At 36.4% G+C, this 26,848-nt stretch overlaps 2 protein-coding genes across 2 annotated transcripts; both read right to left on the minus strand.

The window, feature by feature from the left end:
- Positions 1 to 2,479: 2,479 nt before the first annotated feature.
- Positions 2,480 to 13,152, minus strand: MTACP2 (mitochondrial acyl carrier protein 2). Its single transcript, XM_088219118.1, has 2 exons — positions 12,832 to 13,152; positions 2,480 to 2,896 (listed from the first exon to the last, which is right to left on the minus strand). Exons 1-2 carry the CDS (start codon positions 13,048 to 13,050, stop codon positions 2,720 to 2,722), a joined length of 396 nt encoding a protein of 131 aa, XP_088075244.1. The 5' UTR covers positions 13,051 to 13,152; the 3' UTR covers positions 2,480 to 2,719.
- Positions 13,153 to 13,591: 439 nt separating this feature from the next.
- LOC110809394 (ER membrane protein complex subunit-like protein) lies at positions 13,592 to 25,566 on the minus strand. The gene is made up of 8 exons (XM_088219113.1): positions 25,180 to 25,566; positions 22,338 to 22,400; positions 22,157 to 22,252; positions 20,675 to 20,722; positions 19,138 to 19,209; positions 14,549 to 14,607; positions 14,228 to 14,318; positions 13,592 to 14,109 (listed from the first exon to the last, which is right to left on the minus strand). The coding sequence occupies exons 1-8, from the start codon at positions 25,531 to 25,533 to the stop codon at positions 13,948 to 13,950; spliced, it is 945 nt and encodes a 314-aa protein (XP_088075239.1). The 5' UTR covers positions 25,534 to 25,566; the 3' UTR covers positions 13,592 to 13,947.
- Between the last annotated feature and the right edge of the window lie 1,282 nt (positions 25,567 to 26,848).

Genomic DNA, 26,848 nt, shown 5'->3' on the forward strand with positions numbered 1-26,848 from the left:
TCTAAACCCACCTGTGGCCAAATCGGAGCTAAAACACAGGCTAATTGGCCGAAAAACGCCGCCGAAGCCCAATGGCACCGCCGCGGGTTTTCTCAATTTTCGCCTCCGATGAGGCCCTTTCCGATTCACGTTCGATGTAATTTTTACACCATTGTGACTACCGTTCCTTCCTCTACATGTTGACAGGAGCAAAACACCAAATCGCAACTTGAGCTGGAGGAGCCACTGCACCGGAGAGCCCCGCTGCCGGTAAATTTCGATTTTCGATATTTTTCGGCCCACCGAGGGCCCTAGGAGTGTTTTCTCACAGGAACCAATGCAAGTTTGGTCGAAAATGGCCGGAAACGACCAACCTGAGGCGGATCACCACCGCAAGTGGCAGAGCCGCCGTGCCGGAATTTCAAAATTTACCAAATAGCCCTCGGGTCTTATTTTTGAGTTATTTGGGATACGTGTAGATACCGTAAGCGCGTTTCAGTTCCCGGAAAAAAATTCAGAGAACCCAAGGACTGCCTGTAGACGCAATAAAAATCTAGTTTTCAACTTCAAATCAGGTAAAGACCCCTCACCCTATTTTCTATCACGGGATTAAAGTCTAATAAATGATAAAACTATATTTGTACGAATTAAATAGATATACATAATTATTATAGTTGTTAATGGAGACCGAACCGGACATATTTCTCTGTCAGTTCCTGTTTGATTTATTTTACAGTGTAAATGCAGTATGGTATGTGATTTATTTATTCTATGGTTTTGAATGCATGAATCACTGTTTATTTCACTATGGCTTGATTTTGTGAATCCGATAATATGCTTGCCTTGTTGGATGCTCGTTTTCTTGTTTAAATATTCATGTTTATGTGAGAAACGAAAAACTAAGAAAAAAATAGAAAATGTATGTGAATTGATAAATGGATAAGTTGACAGTCTCACTAGATATCCTGGGAGATGATGGACGGACCGGGTACATAGGGAACCCTACCGGGAACGTTGTCTCATACCGGATAGGGTATGGAGACTTTAAATATTTTTGCGTTCATACCGGACGGAGTATGAGGATGGCCCGCTTCACCCTCATACCGGACAGGGTATTTAAGTTTATTACTTGGCACCCATACTGGACGGGGTATGGGGACGGCCCTGGAAATTAAGTTTGTCAAGGGAATGGTTCACGAGTAGCGGAGACCCCTATAGATCCCAACGGATACTAGTAGACTGATAAAAAGGGGGCAACTGTTGTTTGATGATTGAAATATAAAAGTATGACATGTACTATATTACAGTTTATGTATGAACTTATGATATTTATGATGTTATTGTTTTCATATGTCCTTTTTATAAATCCCACTGAGATAAGTGGACGGTAAATAGTTTGATTATTGATAAATAAATTTACTTGAAACTTATGCTCCATTTGTTGTTTTTAGTTTTTTACCGACCTTTATTTCTGTGACAGTAATATAGTGTGATGTCTTTACTGAGATAGTGTAGCTCACTTCTTACTTAACCATTTCAGATCAGGAAGACTTGGTTCCCGAGCTCGATCTACAAGAAGACGGCGAATAGTTACCTAGATGTTTATTAGTTTCTCTTATAGTCTTTCATTTCCAGTATTTTTTTAGATGATTTATTTTCGGTATTGTTAGTACATTTAAGTTACTGTGTAAGAGATATTAACAACAACCTTTTATTTTGCTTCCGCACTTATATTCTTTATATATATTTCCTTTTTAAATTTTCGGGGCCGTTACAGGACTTTTTGCGTAGCTAAATTTGCTAAAACTTCATTATTACTCGTTACTATGTTACGAACACCTCTTTTTAAGGAATCCAAAATGTAGAAAATATCGAAATGAATTGTATATTATATATACTGTTGCTCTTTGAATAATATTAACTATATAAATTTAGTTAAACTCAACCGCATAAATATTTAATCACTATATAGAAAATAAATTGAATCCATGAGATTATATATTCTCACTAACATTTTAATAACAGATTTGATTCGAAATGTAGTTCATAATTTTTCCATCTTCGCATAAATACCACCAAGACACCATCCCCAATCATAAGACTTCAATTTCTAGATTTCATGCAGAGGGCTAAGTTCAAAAAACATAAAAATAAAAATAAAAAAAGTTGAATTAATTATGAAGTAAAATTAAAAATAAAGTAGCCCATGCAAAAGAAGCTCTTTTGATAAATGACAATCATCCAAAAGACTAACAATAGGAAAAGTAATTCGAAGAATAGATATCAGACTCAGCATCAAATATTACCAATTATTTATATGCTAGAAACATTTCATCTTAAGGCATAACACCTAATCACAGAATACCTGCCCATTTTTATCCACCATTAGATTTATAAGCAGAATCGATTTTAGATAAATCGAATCCGGGGCACACAAATTATTCATACCAAGTCACCGTGTAAGTTTTCCGATATTTAAATCTTCAATGTAGATTCCAAGTTAACAAGAAATCTCATTGCGGGATGACCTATTCCATATTTATTTAACAAAAATGTCACATAGGGCAAAAAAGAACCGGTTTATCTCCTAAAATCATCAAATAGAGCAAAACACCCTAAATCAATCCTCTTCCCAAGAAGTTCAGGAGCAAAACACTTTCCCCTTGTGATTTGGGCATAGATATTTGAAAAATTTACTACTAACGTAACTAATTCCTCAAACAAGCTTCGTGTATTTTCCCTACTTTGCTTGCGGGTGAGAAGCAATGAAGTCAACGGCAAGATTGATGGAATTGATTTTGTCTGCTTCATTATCTGGGATCTCGAAACCAAATTCTTCCTCAAGCGCCATTACAACTTCCACTGCATCCAGACTATCTAACCCTAGATCATTTTGGAAATGGGCATTGGGTGTGACCTACAAATTAGAAAAGTTAGATACTTATGAAAACCAAACAAAGATTACTTGTTTCATAATCTCATTATATATAAAAAAAAAAAAATCAGCTGTACAGAAAAACCAGGAAAAGTAGTAAGTAAATAGACTGATAGCTAGTGATAATTTAGTCTTAAATGGCCCGCAGCAACCATTTCTTCTTCCAGTTAATACCATCACCAATCATTCAAACCTTTCATGACAGACAGTACAATACCAGGACCGCAACTAAAAAAAGCCAAAATCGATTGGACCCTATTTTGTCATTAATTGCCTAGCTTATCATTTTAAAAGAAAGACAATGTGTTAGGATATTTTTTTTGGCTCAGTGAATTAAATTTCCTTCTTTTATTCACTAAGCCAAGCAAAATATCCCAACAATCATTGTCTTTCTTAATTTATATTACAACAATCATTCCCCTTCTCAATTTTTAGTTATCTAATATTCCCATTCTAAAAAACCCCCTCTTGTTCTTTCTTTTCCCTTCATTCCCTTCCCATTCTTTTACTAATTCTTTATTTTTCGGTATAAAGTAATATGTTTCTTTTGGCAATCAGAAATTCACGCATATTTCCTTAATAAATTAGAATTAGATCCCACAAACTGACTCTTTTTAAAATTCCATTTAACCACCCCAAAAAGCATTCCATCTGCTTGTCTTGACCTTGCAGTACCTACAATCTACCAAATCCCACATCGGCAGCAACCCAATGCCACTGCTAGGAGTGGCTGTCTTGGACTGGTCAGAAGCAAGACAAACATAGCTGGAGAATCTTGGTACGCGGCAATCCTTGTCAATTGTGGCATAGTGCGACCTTGCACTGATAAGTATATTCCTTAAAAAGTCCAAGTGATTACTTAGATAGCGACAGATAGCGGACTTGGGTCTTATCATATCCAAAGAGGCAGTAATTGCCAGTTCCTCCAAAATTTATTTTTTTGAAATAAAAGATGAAAGTGTTATTATTCACAAAGGTACTAAGGGAGTACCACCCAATTACATATTAGTTACATATCAATTAGGGGATCAATGACGCACCCCAAGTCATCCCAATCTAATATGTTATAACCCACCAAAATGGAACCAAAAGTATGAAATCATCTATCCTTGAGGTTCACAAAGTCCGTTTCCATTCCCTCGAAAGCTCTAGCATTCCTTTCCTTCTACACAACCCAAGGTAGTGGAATCAAAAATAAGTGTTTTTTTTCCTACAAATACCTGCTTAATCCCACAATTCTTTACTTACATTACCCCACCATAACCCATCTCATCCCCAACAACTCGAACACCGACATCCATAAGCTGTGAGTAACCGGCCAAAATAATAAAATGTGATCACATATCTCCTCATCAGCCATGCATAGGTAACATCGATTAACAAGAATGTTGTTCCGCCTCTTTAACATGTCAACGGTCAAAATACTTCCTCTTGAGCCTTCCCAAGTAAAGAAAATCATCCTAGGGGAGCTGCAATTTTCCAAATTTGTCTAAATAAAGCTGTCATATTATTCTCATTGTCTCCTTTGGATATAAAATTGTAATAGGACTTCACCGAAAACCCATTCTTCTCATCCAACTTCCATATCCTCCAATCCTTCTGATTATCTATGCTAATTTCTACCAGCACATTGAGTAAACTGCAATATTCATCGATTTTCCAGTCCTGCAAGTTCCTTCTAACTTGTACACTCCACCCCCTTCCCCAACCAACATTCCCATACACTTTATCTACTGTAATGTCCCTCACAAGCAATATTGTAGATATTAGGGAATCTATTTTTCATTTTAAAAGCCCCCACCCATTCATCCTGTCAGAAACTCACCCTTTCTCCATTCCCCACCTTCCATCCCAATACATTCCCGAAATCCATTGCCTTTCCCACTGATTCTCTTCCATAAACTCATCCCATGCAGTTTGTATTTCCCTTTTCTCCCACCATCCCGCTCCCAATCCCCCCATCTCGCCTCCACCACCTTCCTCCAAAGTTTGTCATCCTCATTACAATACCTCCATAGCCATTTCCCAAGAAGTGCAACATGTAAATCAACAATGGATCTAAGTCCAAGTCCGCCCCTATCCATAGGTTTCTTCACCTCCTCCTACCTTACCAAATGATATTTTCTACAACCATCATCATCACCCCAAAGGAATCTACATTGCATCCTTTGAAGCTTTGAAACAATACTAACTGGACTAGTTAATATAGAAAGATAGTAGATTGGGAGGTTAGACAACGTACTCTTGATTAAGGTAAGCCTCCCCTCTTTAGACAAAAAAACCCCTCTTCCAACCCACAAGCCTCCTCTCAACCAACTCCACAATCGGGTCCCAAGTTCTAACATCTTTAAATTTCGCCCTAAGAGGAATCCCAAGATATTTGATGGGCAGAGAAGTGATTTTACAGCCCAACACCCTAACCATTTCCAACTCATCCCTCATATCCCCCATCTTAACCATTTCTGTCTTTCTCATATTGATTCTCAACCTCGATACCATTTGAAAACAAATTAAAATACATCTCAAATGAAGCAAACAGGATAAATCCAGTTCACAAAAGATGATTGCATTGTTGGTAAAAAATAAATGTGAGACCTTCACCCTTGAATCGTCATCCCTACCGATATGCCTCTCACCAGATCAAGCTCTCTAGCCCTCTCCATCAGCTTACTTAAAGCTTCCATAATAGAAAGATAAAGAAGGGGTGACAGTGGATCCCCTTGGTGAAGGCCCCTCGACACTCTGAAGAAAGACGAAGGACCACCGTTCACTCTCACAGCAAAAGAACGACCGTAGAGATACAATTTTTTATCCATTTCCTCCATTTACAACCAAAACTCATCCTCTCAAGCATATAAATAACAAAATCCCGACAAACATGATCATAAACCTTCTCCATATCAATTTTACAGATGATACCTTTTTTTTTGTGCCCCATCATATCATCAACTACCTCATTAGCAACCATAACAGTATCAAGGATTTCTCTTCCTTCCACAAATGCATTTTGGTTCCCCCAATAATCTCGCCCAAAATCCTAGACATTCTTTTAGCCAGAACTTTAGAGATCAATTTATAAATATTACCCACCAGGCTAATCAATCTGAAATCTTTTATGTTACGAGTTCCAACAATCTTTGGAATAATAAATAAGAAAGTTGTGTTAAAAAAAAAGACAAAAACCCCAGTTCTGTGAAAGTCATGAAAAACAGCCATGATATCATTTTTAATGACAGCCCAAAAATCCTGAAAAAACTTCATATGGAATTCGTCCGGTCCCGGACTTTTAGAGATCAATTTATAAATATTACCCATCAGGCTAATCGGTCTGAAATCTTTTATGTTCCGAGCTCCAATAATCTTTGGAATAATACTAAGAAAGTTGGGTTAATAAATTGGATAAAAACCCCAGCTCTATGAAAGTCATGAAAAACAGTCATGATATCATTTTTAATGACAGCCCAAAAATCCTTTAAAAACTTCATATGGAATCCATCCGGTCTCAGAGTTTTGTTGCCATTGCATTGCCTCAAACAATCCAGAATTTCCTCCTCCGTAAATAGCACCTCCAGGCTCTCCTTGCTACCAGCCGATAGTTGTCTAAAAGGAAGCTCATCCTGTCTCGGTCTCCTCTCCTCCTCTTCTGTATAAAGCTTAGTAAAATAATCCTTAACTTTCTCCCTCAATACAGCATTACCTCTAACAGTATCCCCGCCAAACTCCAGCTCTTCAACATAGTTGTTCTTCCTCCTAGAATTTGCCAAACTTTGAAGATATCTTGTATTTCTATCAACCTCCTTAATCCACCTCTCTCTGGTCTTTTGCCTCCATGAAATTGCCTCCAAGTTCATCTTGGCGGCAATTTCCAATTTTAATTCCCCTCTCCTCCCCCTTCCCCCTTCCCTTAACAGCCCATCCATCTCCAAATGTTCCAACTTACGTAGCTCCTCTAAATTGTCATTAAGTATTCTATCGGATCTGCCATCCTCCTCCTTAGCCCATTTTTTAATCTCTAACTTCAACCGCTTCAATTTGGAAGCAAGCATAAAGCTGGTCATACCTCTTTCGTTCTTCAGTCTCCACACATCCTCCACCAACTTCCTAAAACCCTCCATCTTCACCCATTTGTTATCCAACCTAAATGGTCCCAGACCCCAAATGATACCATCCAGGATAATGCAAATAGGAAAGTGGTCAGAAATAGGTCTTTGTAAAACCTTTTGGTTTAACCCTGCAAGTTGCGCAAGCAAATCGTTAGAAATCAAAAACCGGTTGATTCTCGACCAAGTGAGCCTACCCGAACTACTGGACCACATCCACTTTTCCCCCATCAACGAGATATCCACCAGCTCAAGCTTATCCACCCACTCTCCAAACTCCTCGACTTCCCTTTGATTAACATTCTCCCCGGATCTCTCACCCTTATTTAATATCATATTAAAATCCTCACCAATCACCCAACGGTGACGCCACTTCACTTTGCAATTCATGAGCTCATCCGATAAACAACCTCTCTCCTCCCTGGAACCTCTACAACAGATCCCTGAAAAAACCCAATCATTCCCCCTGCCGTTCCATTCAAAAAGGCACGAAATAGAGACCCTACCCCTCACAACCTCTTTACATTTCATTTTATCTCCATCCCACATCAACAGAATGGCCTCAGCCATCCCTACAGCTGGAAGATGAACCCCATCGATATTGCCTTCCTTCTAAAGGTTGTTAATCACTTGCCGGTTGACCTCCTCCATCTTAGTTTCTTGCAGGCATATAACATCTAGCTTCCATTTTCTAATACATCCTTTGATAACCCCTTCTTTTTTCCCTATCATTTAAACCTCTCACATTCCAAGAGATTGTTTTTCCTATCATGAAGACAATTTCGACAAACGAACCCCCTTCTCTTTCCCACAGTTCTTCTTTCTTTCATAATTGACATACCACTACAATCTTTTTTGTTCTCAGCTTCCTCCCTCCCCCTGCTTCTTTTTGCTTTTCTTCACTTTTTCCTCTCCTTTCCCTCCTCCATAAATCTGGTTTCGATTTCCTCAAGCAGAGAGAGTATTATGTTTTCCAGACCATGAAAAAACACACCAAATATTTTACTAACCTTTAAGAAATTCCTCTGAACCCAATCAAAATATTACTTCTCCAAGCTTCCCTCTTCCATCGGAGCCATTGGTGCATGAACCAACTGATTCTCGCATGTGATGGTTATCATATTCAAGCCTTCTTCACTTTCCTCATCCTGAACCATTATCTCGTACAACTTTAGGCACACTTCATTAGAGTACAACTCTCCTCTTGTCTCGGCTAGGTCTTCATTATCTGGTTCTCCTTCATCGTCAGAGCGAGCACCCATAGAAGAAATGTCAAAAACTGTTTCTTCCCTCCCCTTCACAACCACATCCCCATACACCCTTTCGCTTTCCAACATTTTTGCTTCTACACCCTGAGAAAACCTTGCTATTTCCTCCTCTTTCTTTTCTGAGCCCTCGAAAGCCGATTGAAGTTGGCTCTTGGGTAACCTAATTTTTGGAGAACCGGGTTTAACCCGCTTCAGTCTTCAAACTTTGACCCGCTTCCTACCCGAACTCCGACTAGACCCAGGTTTATCAACCCACTTCCCTTTCTCAACCCATAGTAATTTCCTTCTCGGCCCATTTATTACTCTTCCACAGTATAGTTCCCACTCAAACTCCTCACGTGCCCCCCTTTTTCTTTCTAAGTTCAAATTTTGAATCGACCCGACCCACCCCATTCAGACCCGACAGACTCTCCTGCCCTACCTGAGTTGTATCAGTCGCCAGTTTCAGCAAGGCCTCAGCGAACCTATTTTCGAACCATTTCCCCTCTTGTAGGCCTAATTCCAGGCAGCACCCTGGACACCTGAACATAAAAATCGTCTGATCCTTCTTACTCTTCAAAACCGGTGCACTCTTCGCTCCTTTCTTCGTAACCCAGTCAGGGGGGGTTAACTTCACTCTCACCACCTCATGGATTGCTTCCATCATCTACCACCACCCCTCAGCTTTGTCCCCCTCCGGAAGGAAGATCTTGTTGACTCTCCCCTTGGGTCCATCAATGCCTTCCGACAATACCAGAAACTTTCCTCTTTTGTTACCACTCAATGTCATCCAAAGGTTCCTCCAATTACTTCTTCTACTCCTCCCCCAAGCTCCCTCCTCCTTCTTCCATTTGAATACTTTGAAACACTGGATGAGCCATTCAATATCACCCCTCTGGAAGAAAATTGATTTCCAAAACCCCTCCCATTTTCGTAGATCCTAACTCCACTATCCTCTCCAACCATGTCAAAAGACTTTTGCTCAACCACTAAAAAACGTCTCAGGCCCACAACTATAGTATTTTGAGCGACCATCGCCGCCTAGCGACAATCCACAAAGAAACACCAGCTATACTCTAAGACTCTCTGGCGAGTGAAAAGCGTGATAGCTTCAACATACTTGGGTGGAGATCAGTGTAGAGAGAGTCTGTATAGCACATGCATTAACAACAATGACCTAAAAATAGCACATGCATTAAAGGAACTCCTTAGACTTACAGGCTAGTATCACAAGTTTGTGAAGCCTTATGGCATAGTTGCACAGCCATTACCAAGCATGCTTCATAAGAACTCTTTCACATGGACAATGGATGCTATTGCAACCTTGACCACCTAAACCAATGTCACAAACTCCGGTATTAGCACTTCTGGATTTTTCCCAACTCTTTTTATACTTAAATTTGATGCATTCAACTGTGGGTTGGCTATATTGCAACAACCTAACGAACCTATCAATTATTTCACCCAAGAACTTAGAGTCTGCCGTCATCATCTAGTACAATAATGGTTGAATTAGCCAAGGCACTATGGTATTTTATGTCCAATTATTATAGAGGCAATTTTCTATGACATGTAACACACACTTTAACCTCAAGTACTTGGAGGAACAGGTAATCATTTTTGCAGCATCATTGACCTAAGCAAGTTAATGGCCTTTGATTTCATAGTAAAATATAAAGGTATTAGGGAAAATGACAAAATGTTTTGGCCGATGACCCTGATGCCATTATATAGATCAAGGTACACATGCTGCCATTTCAATATCCCAACTGGAATTTTTCTTTTTAACTTCTATTGGGAAAGAAGTTTAGTATTCCCATGAGTTAAAAGCACCTAGCTTAAAACATAAAAGAGGAAAAGAACGCGATCAATGGGGAAAAGAAAGCAATGTAGATCAAGGTAAATGTGCTGCCATTTTAATGCCCCAACTTGATTTTTAAAGAAGAAAAATTCTATCAAGAAAGAAGTTTAATCTTCCCAAGAGTTACAGCTGCTAGCTTGCATTAAGAGGGAAAAGAAAGTGATCAATGGGCCTTTCCAATGGGTTGATTTAGAGAGCAAGAGAAGGAAAAAAAAAAAGAAAAGAGTGTGTATAGAGTTGCCTCTGTTCTCTCCACTCATTCCAGCCATAATTTCTTCCCTCTACCATCTCAACCAAAAAACCTTCAAGCGGTGGTGACCTGCAAGTACAAGAATTTACCTACACTTGCCCGATGCAACAAATGCAAGTAACCAACGACTTGCAGGTTCGTTGCAGCCCCTAACATCCTCATAACATCTAGTGTAATGTGTCTATGGATTTTATTGTTCGTTTTCCTCCATCCCATAATAAAATATTTATTTTTGTAGTTGATGAAGTTTTGAAGTATGTATATTTTCCTCCTTGTCTCACCCCTATACAAAATCACCACAGCAAGGCTATTTTTTAATACCATCTTTAAGCTTCATGATGACAGTTGGAATCCATTGTTAGTGACCGCAAGATACTCCTGTTAGAACCTTTTAGCGAGAACTTTTCTGATTAGCCTAAGATTTCTTTTAGTTAAACTTATCATCCCCAATAGGATGGTCAAATGGAGATGAAAAACTACAGAATTGAAGTGTATTCAAGGTACTTCACTAGTGAATATCACATACACTAGCTAGACTAGATTTCATAGAGAAAATATTGTTATAAAACGAGTTATTACACTGCCTTGACGATGCCATCCTTTCAAGTGGCATATGGTTGACCCCCTTCTCAACTGCTCTCTTATTGCCCCAGGTAAACAAAGCTAAAGTTGTAGACTATGAGCCTCTTAACTAGGACATTTTCTCACAAGATTTGTGCAACCACCTTTGCATAAGTTTCCATAAAGTAGATTTATGATAATAAACACAGAGTGATGCATGTCAAGGTCAAGGATTAGGCGCGCTTGGAGCTTCACCCTTACCCATAGATGTAATTGTCCTGGCTGCTAGGGACTTCAAGAAGTTGGTACTAAAGTGATATGGTCTATTCGCATTTTGGATAGAATCGGGGAAGTTGCCATCAAGCTGGATCTGCGACAACCCTTATCCACCCAAATTTTCATGTTCTTACTTGAAACCATTTCAGGGAGATGAATCAATAAAGACTATGGCAACCACCAATCCATGCAGGAGATATAAATTCTCATTCCTGAGGTCATGATTGAGCAAAGATCGAGAGGAGGAATGAATCACAAAACTACGATATTGAGAAAATTCTCAGAGTAATTTGTATGAACTGGTAACCATTTTATAATTAAACTTTCATAATTATAGTTAGATTAGGATAGTATTGCCTCTAGTACATAAATTATCATGAAAATTCTCTTAATAGCATAGTTGTCTGATGCAATTATGCCCTAAGTGTGATACTTTGAAATCCTCACCTTACTTGTGATGCTTAGGGGATCCTAGGACTGACACCTAGTTAATTTTCTGTAATCTAGCCCGATTCTAGATTTGATATCTAAGAATCCCTAACTTTACCCCAGATGTCCTAGTAGTCGAATGACCACTAATTTATAGTACATCATTCCCTACTTGGTTCAATTACAAGATGATGAATATTCTACTCCAAGTGGAACTAGAAGAATAGTTTCAACTTCACCAAAACCAATAAATTTACATGCATTTTTCAATTTTACTTAGAATTTTCTTGGTGTTGAATTTCCATATCTTGGAGTGAAATTTTATCCTCTCATAATTGAACCAACTCCATTCTAAATGACTTCCAGAAAAATAATGTATTAGTTTCAAATACCTTAAACTGCAGTCCGTTTCATCCAGTCTAAATATATCTGTTTTAGTTTAAACCACCAACAAATACAGATATATGATGTTAGAAAATTATTAAAATTGTAAAACAAAAGTAGTTTTTATTTATCTAAATAACTAATTATGTTATATAATAAATATACATATATTTAAAAATAATAAAAATTTTATCACATTAATTTTAAAATCATCAAAAAAATTAAAATACTCTATTTTCAAAACTTAGAAAGGAAAAAATTCCCCTTTACGAGCCTCTAAAATATTGTTTTAAAACGTTACAAGTTAAACCATTTTCTTAAAAAGAAAAAAGATAACACTCAAAATATTTCTGTCACTACACAGTAAAGAGTCCATAGATCCCATAGACTATCGTCTTCAGCAGCGTCCTCCAACAGAGATATAAAATGTGAATATTTGATACATATTCAGCACCAGTGATAAATTCGCTCCCTGTTGCGCTTAGCTTTTCTAATCATCCAACAAAGTAAAATTGGTCGAAAAAATTCACCGGAAAGTTGAGGCAACTCCCCGATTTCCGGAGCCCAAAAAACCTATAAATGAGAAACCTAGGAATGACCTGGGAGGTTTGCAAATGAGAAACCTAGGAAAAACCTGGGAGGTTTTCCTTGCTAAAAAAAAAATCACTCCTTAGAAAAACAACTACAATTGGAATCTATATTCAATGAACAGTTGATAAAAAAAAAAGTGTTCAAACTTTCTTCAAGGAACAAAAAACAATTGTTCAAACAGAAGCCGGAAACCTTGGGCGTAATTAAAGTGGCATTACCTTGGAGGGATCAACTTTTCCGAAATTCTTTACGACGGAGATTACACGATCCGTGACCTCAGATTTATCAAGGAATGAACCCCTTACATCCTCTGAGAAATGACGCCGTATAGCGTTGAAGGAGAGGGCAAAGAGATCTGTGCTAGGTCTAGGGTTTTGGGATATGGGATTCACCTTTACTCTCAAGTATTTCAGAAGAGCACTCCTCGCCGCCGCCATTTGTAGCTACAGAGCTCGGTGTTTCGCGTAATCTTCTCTGAACTCAGGTGAAGTAAAAATCCTCTAGTTCTCTCGAGAAGAGAATGAGAGAAATAGCCACTGGTGGTTGTCTCCTGCCCATTTTTAACTCTGGAGAAAGGTTGTTTAAACGGTGTCGTATAACTGGGTTCACTCCCTGACCTAACGGTAGCAGTTCGGTCATTTACCATTGTATTATTTGTAATTCTTTCCGTTTAAAAAATTCACGTGAACTATGAAATTATTTGTGGTGATAATATAAACAATTTGCTCGCACATATTACTAATTTCTTAGATCGAATAATTTTTTCCACAAAATATTAGTACTCATATTCTTAAACAATAAGAGATAATTAGAACTCTTTAAAAGGTAAAAAAAAAAAACAACTATTATATTTATCTCTCACTGCTCTCCACCATCTTTAACTCTCACAGCTTCAATAAACAAAAACCACATCTTAACGACATTTTTTAAATAAATAAATAACATTCCCAAACCCCAAACTGCATCATAAACAAGAACTGATCCGAATCCAATTTTCATTAATTTTACTCCTAAATACGAATTAGAAATCTCAATTTAAAATTCTAATCAAATCATTTGACTTTGAAAACTCCACAAGAAATCAACTGATCCAGTTAAACTGTCATTAAGCCAGAAAAATATTTTATCTCACAATAATGCAAGCAAATATCTAGATGCTCTTCCAAAAGCTCTTCTTCATCATTCCGGCACCACGGCGATGCCATGTTTTCACTTGAATGATCACTGAATAATATACAATACTCTCCTGCACCCTCTCAGAAACCTCAACGATCCCAAGGAGAGAGCAAATTAATACCGAACTGTCACTCCGATATCAATGATTTCACAATCCATCATCTTCTTCGTACAGCAGAACTTGGGCCTCGCTGCACTGCGCCTGCTGACTGCTGTACTTGGGAGGTCGACTGACCACCACCAGCCTGATCTTCAGGCATGTTCATTGCTTGGGTCATTGCATTCATGACTATGAATCCAAGTGGAATCAAATACATCCACTGCCCAAGAAACAATATACAAGTTAATATGAGAAGATTTTTTATGACTACTTTTCTCTTTTTTATAACAAAAAAGAAAAAATCTATTTTCTGTTTCACTGAGTTGTTAAATACTCACATATTTAGCCCAAAATGATTTTTCTGGTGGTTTTGCAACTTCACCCTCAACGCCCTCCTCACCAAGAATTTCTTCAGCAAACACTGGAGTTCTACAACAAACAAAATCCAAGATGTAACTTAAAAAGAAGATGCAGAAATTTATCGATAAACAATTTGACATATCAGCAGCTAGCTCATCTCTTCCCTCATTTTACTGGGGCGGAAAAGAAACAAATTCTCTTTCACAAAAAAAAAAAATCTTGTTTTTCAATTTGATATAGAACTACAAGTGAGCCCACAAGTTGAAAAAGAAATATCGACTGTTGCAACATCAGCATACCTCGGTGCCTGCTCACTGTTCTTCAAAACTGTGTGCGAGTTGAAAGACCACTTGGCAGGCTGAAAAGAAGAGAAGAGAAGCTTCAGGTAAGATAACTTCAACTAAATAACCAGATGGAATTTAGGATTCTTCAGTTCATTATATTTTTCTTTTCTTGGTTCCTCTCTTCCTTGTACTAGTTCCCTATTACAGTTTCCATGTGTTTGGTACCTTGATGATACATAGATCAGAAATTCTGATATATAATGAAAGAGAGAATAGTAGAATTTTTTAAAGAACTGCATGAGGTGGGTTCGTTGGTGAAATCCTTAAAACTCTACATTTTTGTATAAATTACCAAGATGAAGAGAGCAGCGAATATTAAAGAATTCTAATATGTTTAGTGGGATTTGTATACAAGTTGATTGAGAAGATCTTAGTCGGAGAATGATAAAAGTGCTAGGTAAAGTGATAGAGGAATGTCAGCATGCTTATGTCAAAGGACGGCAAATTATGGACGTGGTTCTGGTTGCAAATGAGGCAGCGGATGATCTTCTGTTAAGGAACAGAGATGGAGTACTATGTGAATTTGACATAGAAAAGGCATATGATCATATATTAATTGGAGATTTATTGATTATATGCTAGCGAGAATGGGCTTCGATGAAAAATGGTGAAAGTTGATCAATTCTTGCATTACCACAACATCTTTCGCGGTTATGGTGAATTGGGGTCCATTCTCTTCTTTTAAGGCCTCAAGAGGTCTCAGACAAGAAGATCCATCATCTCGCCTATTATTTATTGTTATTATGGAAGTTTTGAACAAGATGCTTCTAAGAGCCAGGAAGTTGGGTTTGTCGAGGTCTCAAGGTGGGAAAAGGTGACTTGTCTCAGGAAGTAACACATTTATTTTCTGCAAATGGCAGTTTGGTGTTTTGCAAGCCCGAAGAGAGTGTACTACTCAACCTAAGATATATCTGGCCTTAGCATCAACCTTTCCAAGTACGAACTGGTGAAATTGGGAATTGATTGCAATTTTACTAGATTAGCAAAGGCCTTCAGGTGTAAAGTAGTGGAACTACCCATCAAATTTCTGAGTATATCGTTGGGTGCTATTTACAAATATGTGAGAATGTAGAACCCTGATATGACAAGATTTGAGAGGAGATTTGCAAGGTGGAAGAGGAATTTACTATCTAAAGATAGATATCGAACACTCTTTAGAAGTATATTGTCCAATCTTCCTGTTTACTGCATGTCTCTTTTAACAATCTCAATAAATATTAATAAGAAGCTGGAATTAATTCAATGTAGATGTCTTCGGGTGACTTGGAGGAGATAATGAAATACCACTTGGTGGCATGGGAAATGATTAAAAAGATCTTTAAATCAGGTATAATTGGGTTTGATATATATAGTTGAGATGAATCAGGTGCTTCAGGAAAAGTGGATGTGGCTGAGGACTTTGGGAATGTCCTTGATATACTACCTAATTTGTAAATCTCTTGTAAATGGGTGGTGCCCCTTCCTTTTTGGTACTCTACTAATATAGTTACTATACTTTTTCTTTCAAGGCAAAAAAAAAAAAAGAAAAGTGGATGTGACAATTTATGAAAGAAATAGGTATATTGTGGAGGAGGATTATAGAGACAAAATTTGGTAGGATTGATAGAGAGAGGCATTCCGGAGTTTTGGCTAGACCACATAGGAAGCGTCGTGGAAAAAGATATACATGGGAAGGAATAAATTTCGTGAATGTGTCAAAAGAAGAATTGGTGATAGGGAGAGAATTGGTTTCTGGATAGATGTTTGGCTTGAAGGGGGAACGTTCGGAGAGAGGTTCTGCAGATTCTTTCTATTGCACAATATAATGACATCTCTATTAAAGAGCCATATAGCGATACAGGGGGAGGAAGGGATTGGCACGTGGAGGTCTTAAGGAACCTCAATGATTAGGAAATAAATGAATGTGTCACTCTTGAGCTTACTATCTTCTGTATCTCTAGACGAGAATTATGACCAATCAGTTTGGTCCCTTAGCTCAATAGGGATTTTCACAGTTAGGACTTTCTACAAACATTTGACTAAGGAAGAACCCATTGAAAACAATTTTCCGTTCAGGCAAATTTGGAAAGTGAACACACAGCCCAAGGTTGTTCTCTTGCTTGGGAAGCAAGTTGTGAATGCATTCTAATCCTTGATAAGTTGATGAAAAAGATTTGGGGTTCATTTCTCTTGCAATTTTTTAGATTATATGAAAAGAAAGAAATAGGAGAACTTTCAATGGGGTGGAAGAGAATATTGATAAGATTAGAGTCTAAATCCTAGGTTCTTTTGTTATAGGTCAATCTTTTTACTCCATGAAGGATTTTGGAGCTTTGATCGATATCCTGGTTGATATGTAAATATTCCTATATATGGATTAGCATTCCCTTGGTGTTTGTACTTAATGATACTTTATATTTTTATTTCAGAAGGATGACACATAGGTCAGAAAAGAACTGATATAATAGGGTAGGACAAGACAAAGACATAATTGTGTTTTTTCTGTATATGAAATTAGACTGAACGTTTTACGTAGTTAATGGCTGAAGAATACAAGAGAATGCTTACAATTACTATAGTTTCCTATGTCATGTTTGATTTTTTTTTTTAATTTTTATGAGAATTGAGAAAATTTTGAAATTAAATTAATTTAAATGTAACATTTGAAGTTAAGGAAAAAAAATTACTATCCTTGAATAAAGTTCGAATCATGTTAAGAATAATATTCCTTTGATTTAATGGGATCGATCAGAAAAAATGACAAAGGTTGATGCTATCTGAAATTCAGTATGTTGAACAATTTCATAAGCATATATATATTATATGGATCTTTTTCAGGCTGATGCGAAGATGTGGATGGTGCTAACCTCAGGACCTGAAGTGCAAATCAGCATCATTTCCTATATTTACACCATTAGTAGCCAAAGCCCCTTCAGGTCCCTCTCCAAAACAATCTCACACCAGGGATTTGATGTGTCACTCTAGCGAGAAGGAACTATCACCAAGAGAATGAAAGATTTGTTTGAGATGACGGAGAAGGAAGAGCCAAGGGAGAGAGATATAAGGGAGATGGAGATGGAGTTTTGCGAAACATAAGCAGAAATCTGGGTATTATGGAATAAGATTAATTTGCACATATTAGCAATTTGTTGTGAGTAGTTTGGGAATGTCACAGAAATATAATTTTTTAGAGAAAAAGGGAAATTTATGTATTAAAGGGTTAGAGTTCAACCATGACCTGAATAAGAGTTTGGGAATCAGGGGAAAGTTCGAGCATGCCTTGTCGGCCAAGCGAAAATATCATATCCTCTCTTCCAGAAACTAGGTGTGAAATGTTGTAAGAGCCAAATTTGGCCTTTCAGCTGAGGGTGGCATTCTAACCTAGCAGGGGCACTTGCAGGTCCCGACCTTAGCAGTTTTATTCAGTTCAAAATGGGATGTGATGATCTGATTAGCTTCTGGAATGATCAGGTATTATAACAGATCTTTGAAAGGACTTTCCTTCTCTTTTCTTCATTGTTCATCATAAGGAGGCTACGATTAGGGAAGGTTTTTGAGGCATACAGTGGTGGAATCTGTTAAAGTATCACTCTCCTACAAAATAGAAGTTTGGAACCATTGAGCATCAAAACTAGCAAAATTGGAATAAAAAGGCGCCCAAGGCTCTCTCACTCTATTAGTCCAAAAGATGGTATGAAGAGTAAGTGCAATAAGCCTCTTCTTGGTTTGTGGCTGAAATAGCAACCAAAGCAAACAACTCATCTTGAATGGGCCAACTAACCACACCCAATGAACTGCTAACCGAGTTCCACAGCCTTCGCCCCTTAAGATGCAATAAAATAATAAGGTTAGAAGATTCTTTGTCTCACATATACATTGAGCAAAGGTTAGTAATTCCGTGGGGTTCAGTTGTTCCATAGAGAAGGAATTTTGCGCCACTCTTTCTTTTACGCCACCAAAAGCCAGATTAGTTAGTTGCTTTCCCAAATGTTTCCTTTTTTTTATATGGTAGGAAGGAGGAATAAGAGGATTTTGAAGATTTTTTTCACCAAGTAATACTCTTGTGGTTGGAACGGAATGCCAGAATTTTTCAAGCAGCAATCTCAACAACCAGAACTCCTTTGGGAGTAGAATTGTGCTTTTCTTATTCCTGATGGACTATGTCTCAGCAAAGAGATTAAACTGCTCTCTTGAATTGAAGAATCTTCTTTATCTCTTTATATTTCCCAAATTTGATAGGGAGATGCCTTATTATCCCCTTTTTCTGGACAGTAAGGAATATCTCCAAGCTTTGCTCAAAACCAGAATCCATTCCTGGAAGATTTAAAGAGCAAATCTGACTTGTTGCACTCAGGATTTTATTTCCAGAGAACTACAAACAAAAATCTAAAACAAGTTATCAAAATAGGAGCACACCCCCTCGCAACTGAATTAACCCTTGTAGGTCATTCTCCCCCTGTTTCTATTACTTTTTTCTTTCTAATAAACAATATAAGAAAAATAGGTAAGAACACAACATCTCATATTTTCACTTGAAAATGCAAAAATGAAAAGAAAGGCCTTACAAGTTTTAGTTGACGAGGATACAAGCATGCCCCAGGGGCACCATAATTAACTGCTAAGATATTAACACCTTCCTGCAAGAAAAAGAAAAAAATAACTACGTTAAAAAAGTCAAGAAATAGCATTTATGACACTCTCACCCTAAAATATCACAAAGGCAAAAACAAAGTTTAAGAAAAAGATCGATATATCATATCAACATCAACTAGAAAAGCCATTGACAATTTAATCATTTGACGTACATATATAATTATTGTTTGAGAATAGAAATACTTCTTATGCACTCCATTAAAGAATAATTGAAATTTATAGTTAATGTTTTATATAGGTAGGTCTAATTAATAGTCGACGTCCTACCTAGTTAGATTCTATTGTTAGTTTCACTTTTCTTACCCGTAGGCACCTCTGTAATACTTACATTATTTCTTCAACATAATAACAAAAATAACATACTAATAATTGTTTGGAAATAGGACTACTTATGCACTCCAACACAAAAGCCCATGGAAGGCCATCTCCAGTTTGTTATACCGTTTCACCCCTCTCACCTGCTATAAAGTGGGAGATGGCTCCAAGGTCCTATTACAGGAAGATCACCGGACAGACGACTGCCCTCTAGCTATACAATTCCCCTGCCTCTTTCATGTCTCTTCACGCCATGAAGCACCAATTAGACAGTTTATAAGCCAATCGAAGGTATTTTAACCTGGAATCGCAACCTAAATGATAGAGAAACAAATGAATTCCTCACCCTTTTGAGACTTCTGAATTCTTTCGAGACATAATAACAACCTGATTACAAGGTAGTGACTTAAAATCCTCGAGTACATACACTGGCAAATCCATTTCTGGACATATTATCCAATACCTTAATGGCTACTACCATAGCCTTTCTACTAAGACATTAGACAAATCAAGGTTTCTTAAAGGTGTTTGTTTAGACCGCAATATTGAATTGGTTTAATACTAATGAACTATTGCAAACCCATAAACCTAATTGAGTTCTTTCTCCAGATGTTTGTCTGATGTTTCGAAGAGAAGTAATACATTTAACCTCTTTGGAATGTTTTATAGCTCCAATATTTGGTGGGATGGGGGCATGGGAGAAAGGAAAGCTTCTGCGGCAAGGTGCTCTATTTGCAGGCTTATAGAAAATTAGGTTGGAAAGAAACCATTGGATCTTCAATGATTGATCTTTCCCAGTTGAAATCCTATGAGAAAAGATGACATTTTTGGCCTCCCTATGGACAAAGTCCCATGGAACATTCTCAGATATTTCTCTTACTTGTCCTTCAGAAATACTGGAAAGCAATCAACACTTGATTCTCCATTTGTTTCATTTATCTCTTTTTTTCCTAATACTCTTTATTTTGGATGTTTCTCCTAGGAAAAGGTTTTAGGAAAATATCTTATCCTCTGCCTTTTTCTCATTAATATTATTTCTTTTTATATCCAGAAAAAACAGACTTTCTACAGGTGGCATCAACAAATGCTTGATAAATGTTCAACAAAAAAAAGAGCTAAGAGAGTATGGATTACCATATGTATAACAAAATGTTCATCCAAACCTTCTCGAGCAAGGCATCTCTGTAATATTTAAAAAAATCAATATTAGAACAATATTGAATCATAGTGGTTAGTTTAAAATGAAAAGACAATGGATAGAAGCAAAACCAAAAGAATATGCAAAATTCCTTTTCTTTTTTATCTAACCTATAAAGGCTAAATTCCAAAATCCAATTAATTTTGCAAACTTCTACAAATTTTTATTTCCATCATGGGTGCCCATTACCTTATTTACTAGAGATTATGTTGTGGAAATGCATCTTACATATCAGACACTAAGCAAGGGCTTTTTTTTTTTTGAGAAGAAAGTGTAAGACACACTAAGCAAGGGATTTAACCAACTCTTTCCCAAAAACTTTCACTTTTTTTCACTTGATTCCCTTGTGGTTTTTACCAACTAATAGGAACTAAGTACTTCCAAAACTTCAATACCAGATGTCCAAACTCAGAAAGTATTTAGGTTTCTTAAGTTGTTACTTATTTCAATCTTTCTATGTTAATCGGCCTTTTATCGACAGGTGAGGCCGAGCATCAAATACATGAATATGAGTGTGACAATTAACAATTCATGTATACAAACATTTCAATAATACGTGAACCGACAATGAATGATACATGTGTTTGATCTTTCAAATATACAAGCACCTAGAATATATCAATATGCATTAATACATGTATGCATGCACCTATATGGAGATATTTAGGACTTATGCATTGAGAAAATACCAAAAATGTATGTTACTTCTTAAATTAAATCCTTTTCTAATACAACAAAATTAAGCCTCTCAAACCGTAAGTAAAAATATTTGTGCAAAAATAACACCAATTAAAATGATTTCTCAATAAATTAGTAAGACAGCAGATACCAAGGGGGTATCTTCATTTTTATTTCGAAAAAAAAACACAGCAGATGGTGAATGAAAGAAAGAAAAGATAAAAATAATTCACAGCAGGCATGTTTGAGACTAAACTTATTTACTCCTACTCCCAAAATATAAATGAGCATTTTGATGGGTGAGCAAGTTTTATCACCTACATCAATGATTAGATGGTTGAAGTTGTTATTTCCTGGTTAACTTAATGAAAAAAGCTTCATTAAGTTTATAAAACTTCATTTCTTAAATACCTCCTATCTCACTTGGTGATCTAGGGAATAAATGTTCCAATTTACCCTTTCCCATATGAATATAAAATGCAGCAAAATGCTTAAAAATTCTACCACATGAAGATGCTTTGAAAACATAGTTCCCCTCAACTGTCAATTCAGCTTAAATCTTAAATGATTAGTTTGCTATAATTTATTATTATTATTATTTTAATGGAAAAACAAAACCTATCTTATTTTTGCTAGCCCTGTAGAAGTTGAAAAACAAAAACTATCCACATATAACATTTGATTCAGAAAATCCTCAGGGATCATGCGATTCATAATAATACATGTAAAAGTCAACTCACTGATTTGACTGATGAAATAGTGAAATCACGTCCAGGAGGGCTCAAGACATTTGATGGTAGCCTTATCCTATAGAAGTCATCATCTCGCAGTAGTTTCTACAAGAGCAGTACCAAAGCATTGCAGACTCATTCAAAGTGACTGAAAGCAATGTAAGTACAAAACATAGGTAAAGAAAATTACTTCAAATGCCTCCTTCTCGGTCTCAGTGAACTTATTTCTTGAGAACCGCAGCTTTGTCAGAGTCTGCAAACACAAATGAAGTTCATTATCAGCATGTTCTCCAGTAATAACACAAACGTATATATTGGCAGTAGAGCCAACAAAGTTTCAGATTTGCAATCACCAAAATTGCACAGCCTAAGTTCAATATCAACCTTAACGCTCATCTTTCCTATCTTCCCAGAAAGAAAGAAAAGAGTTTTATAGATCTTGGAATTTATAATTGCCAAGGTAACTTCAATCTATGCTGTTTAGACCTAATATTGACATAAGCTATTATTGCCAATGTAGGATTAGGCTCTTTTGTCTTATTTTGGGGAGAATAAAAGACCTTGGATATTAATCCAATATAGGATTTTCATTAGGCCACTGAAGATTAACTGATTAGATCAATTTAATCTAGATAGATCAAAGTCCATTAAGAGCCATTTTTTTCCTTATCACAGTGGCTTGTGAACAGTACTAGCGGCCGTTTTAAGGTTCCTCGTTCCAATTGGAACGCAAGGCAGGCCCATGATGGTAAGATTACTTACATCCTATGTTGATGATATAGTAATGACATCATTACTATACTTACTATTTTTCGCTCTTTAAAGTGCCTAAAAGTGTTGCAAAGATAATTGAGAGGACCACGAGGAGCTATCTTTGGTCTGTGGTGGGTGATTCGTTGAGGGACCACTTGGTTGGGAGAGATGGTGTTGGCAAACTATGATGAGGTCTTGGTATTAGTAATCTTTATTACAAAAATATGTCTCTACTAGTTAAATGACTTTGGAGGTTTCTTTGGGAATCTAATTATCTATTGCACAGGGTAATTAAGAACAATTTCATTTGCATCAGACTGGACGAGATTCCAAAATTATTGTTTCAAGGACATAAGAAGCCCCTGCAAAGCTATTTCCAGGATTTATGACTCTTTTTTAGGGAGGGTGATAGTTCTCAGTTCCTTTTTCGGGAAGATTGTTGGTTTGATAATATTCCTGTAGCCTCTCACTTCCCTAGTTTTATAATTTGTCCCAGATTAATCATGCCATCACTTCCTCTTCTCTGGAGTATTTCAATGATTCCCTTGCTTAAAACATGTCTTTCTTTTAGAAATCTTAATGACTGAGACGATGATGATATAATATTTTTACTTCGCTTGCTTGATTCCATTACCTTATCTAATGTCAATGGTCGCAGAATTGGTTGATTCTCCCATTGAAACCAATCACAAGTTACGAGGTAATGTTGGTAAGCCAGTTGAAATTGAGAGGTATCAAATATTAATTCAAGGAGTAATCTCATTATGACATACCAAGCCTGATATAAACTGTGTGGTGCGCAAGCATATGCACAACCGTAAGAACTACACCTAATATATAGTTTATCCAAGACACCTTAAATTTGTTTTTAGAAAAGGCCTACTCTTCTCCAAGCACAATCACCTTAGGATTAGGTCAAATATCCTGATACCATATAGGGTTATTGCATATTTGTTGGAGGTAACTGAGTTCACTAAAGGAATAGTTTATGATGACCAGATCTAGTAGAGGCTAACTGTAATAATCAAGAAAGATAATAATCAAGAAAGCCACTAAATATAAGCATCCTCCAGTCCATAAACTCCACTTGGCCACAAAGCCCTTTCTTTCGATACAAAAGATAATAATCAAGAAAGCCACTAAATATAAGCATCCTCCAGTCCATAAACTCCACTTGGCCACAAAGCCCTTTCTTTCGATAGTTTAATTGAGGAAACCCCAACAAACTTTGTCATCTTGTTCTAAAAGTCCAACTTGAAAGAAGGCCCCTGTCATGGTTCCTTTGGTTCCTTTAATAGCTTCATTAACTATCAGGGAAGCACCAACGATTTGCTATCAGGAACAAATGCACTTATTGATTCAAGGAAGTAGTGTCCCCTAAAGCCTCTCTCAATCTCAGGGATAAAACCTAAGTAATGATCTTATAAACACCAGTAAGACCAATAGATCAAAAACCTGCGATTAATAGAGGGATACTCTTTGTATGATAATGACACAAATAACATGTTTTAGAAATAAACTATGAACCAGTCCCGATTAAATTTCCAAATATTTAAACTTAGTAATAAATTGACCCATTTATAGACACAAACCTATATTCAGAACCTGTAATCCCATCTGATGTTACTCCAAACTATTTCCTTAGCCATTCCATATTATATGCCATGAAATTTGCCTAATAGTTTTTCTAGTAGCATGAGCAAATTTATTAATTGTTTTCTACTCAAACAATAATAAGTCATCTAAATAGATATAGCATCTCATAGGTGCAGCAGTTTTTACGGTAAGAGTGCTGATACCCTGAGTTGGCTTTCTCTATGTGGAAGTAAACCAAAACCGAAACATCAAAAGAACCACAAAAAAAGCACTAGTCCCATATGTTTTCCGGTATTTTCTCAGCAAGGAAACAGCAAAGTAATAAATCAGTCTCTTTTTCACTCTTACTAATACCAGTAATAGCTTGCAAAGATGAGAATAATTGAACAAATAATTACTCAAAGTGAAAGAGCCCGAAAGCAAAATAAGATTATCTTCCCAACTTTGGAACACAAACTCGTCAGCAACACAACAAAACGATAGAACCAACCAACCGTTACCCAGAAAAAAAGAACTTAATAGAAAATTAAGAGCAAAAAACTAAACACGATTACTACAAAAAAAAATATAGAAAAGTTCATCAAAAAGCCGATAAGAAAACCGTATCTTGGATTTTCCAAAAAGTAGACTTTGTCTTCATTTATAAAAGAAAATGAAAAAAAAAAAAAACAGTAGCTGCAAACCTGGCCACCGTGGCTCCAGATCTTGAGCCGCGCCGTGAAATTCCCGGCATGAGAGAAACCAGAGCCGCCAAAAGCATGATCAAGGAAGAATTGGATCTTGGAGTCGGAGTCCGGATCAGAAAACCTCCTGCGGGCCGTGGTAGTAGGAGCGGGAGTAGGTGGAGAACGGGGATGTGAGGGTTCACGGGAGCGAGGGTGCGATCCTTCCAATCCAAACTCTTCGTCGTCCACAAGTAGCTCGTCTGACTGAAAAGCAAAGAGAGAAGACAAGAGCGAGAAGGCGAAAAGAAGAGCAATATGCTTCCTCATTGTTGCTTTCTTCGTTTGGAATACGGAGAGAACCGAGTGTTTCATTGATTCGATGAATAAACTACCAGGTACAGTGCGTAGTGGCCAAACAATGGCAAATTGGTAATTGTATGTTATTTAAAGAAATTTCTATTCTAATTTAGAAAATTAAAATTAAAAAACTACCTATACAAAAATGTCTCTCATTTTTTCACAATTTTTTCAAACTAATTTTTATTATTATTATTATTATTATTATTATAATAAATATCATTATTATTATTTTATGACCTAATTTGTGCTTAACTAAAACCCAAATTAATCTCTTTTAAAGATTAAGCCTAAACACATGAAGTCAGACTTCTTTAATTTAAAATTTAAACCCAAAAATCTATATAATTAAACCCAAATTAAATCTAATTAAACCCAAAAACATTAGACCCGACTCATTTTAAATTGGCCCAAAATCAGCCCGGCCCAGGCCCAAAAACGTTAAACCCAAAATGCATGATATTCTTGAATTGGGGGCAAAATATGAATGAATTAAAGTTTTTGTTTGGTACATGAAAACTTATGTTCTTAGTAGGTAGAAATTTTCTTTCCAATCTAATCTTATCCATTAATTGAATTAGGAAACTTGTGATTGATGTAGAATTGGTGTTTTTCTTAAGCAAATTCCAACTTTGTCTTTTAATTGAGATAGAAATGAATTCAACAACAACCAAAAAAAAAAAAGGATAATTTAGTTTTGATAAGCTCGCTAATAAGAAATTTATTTATTAACAAAGTTTATTTTATTTTTTATTGAATTATAGCAAATTTAATAATATTTCAAAATGATTTAATAATCAAAATCATAATCTTACCAAATAACATGATCATTTTTTTAATAAAGTTCAAAATACGTTATCTTATCACATTTATAACTGTTATATGTTTTTTGATATAAATTGCTAATTATGAATTATATAGTAAAAAATATTTAATTTTTAAATATAAAAATAAGATATCACGTTCTTGAACGCATTTTAAATAATAATCAATCTTATAATCTATAAATATTTCAAATTACTACGTTAGATTTTGAATGAATTTCACCACAACACGTGCACCATAATTAAGATTTTGAATTGATTTTAGTATTTATACTAAATTAATAATTAGCATGCATCACAGTGCAGATGTTTCACATCTTATTCCATATAATCCCAAAATTTACAATCTCGAAATAAAAATAATTAAATCTTTTATCATCTGACCATACTTCTAATAGGGTTGGTAACATCTCTGAAAGTTATTTAAAATTAAATAATATTTTTTTCCAAAGTTATCTTAAAGCCTCATATCACCTTAGTTGTGTCAGCTTGGCAATTCTAGTGGG

This window comes from Carica papaya, chromosome 1 (assembly GCF_054855325.1).
Source record: "Carica papaya isolate Zhongbai chromosome 1, ASM5485532v1, whole genome shotgun sequence".
Taxonomy (NCBI): Eukaryota; Viridiplantae; Streptophyta; class Magnoliopsida; order Brassicales; family Caricaceae; genus Carica; species Carica papaya.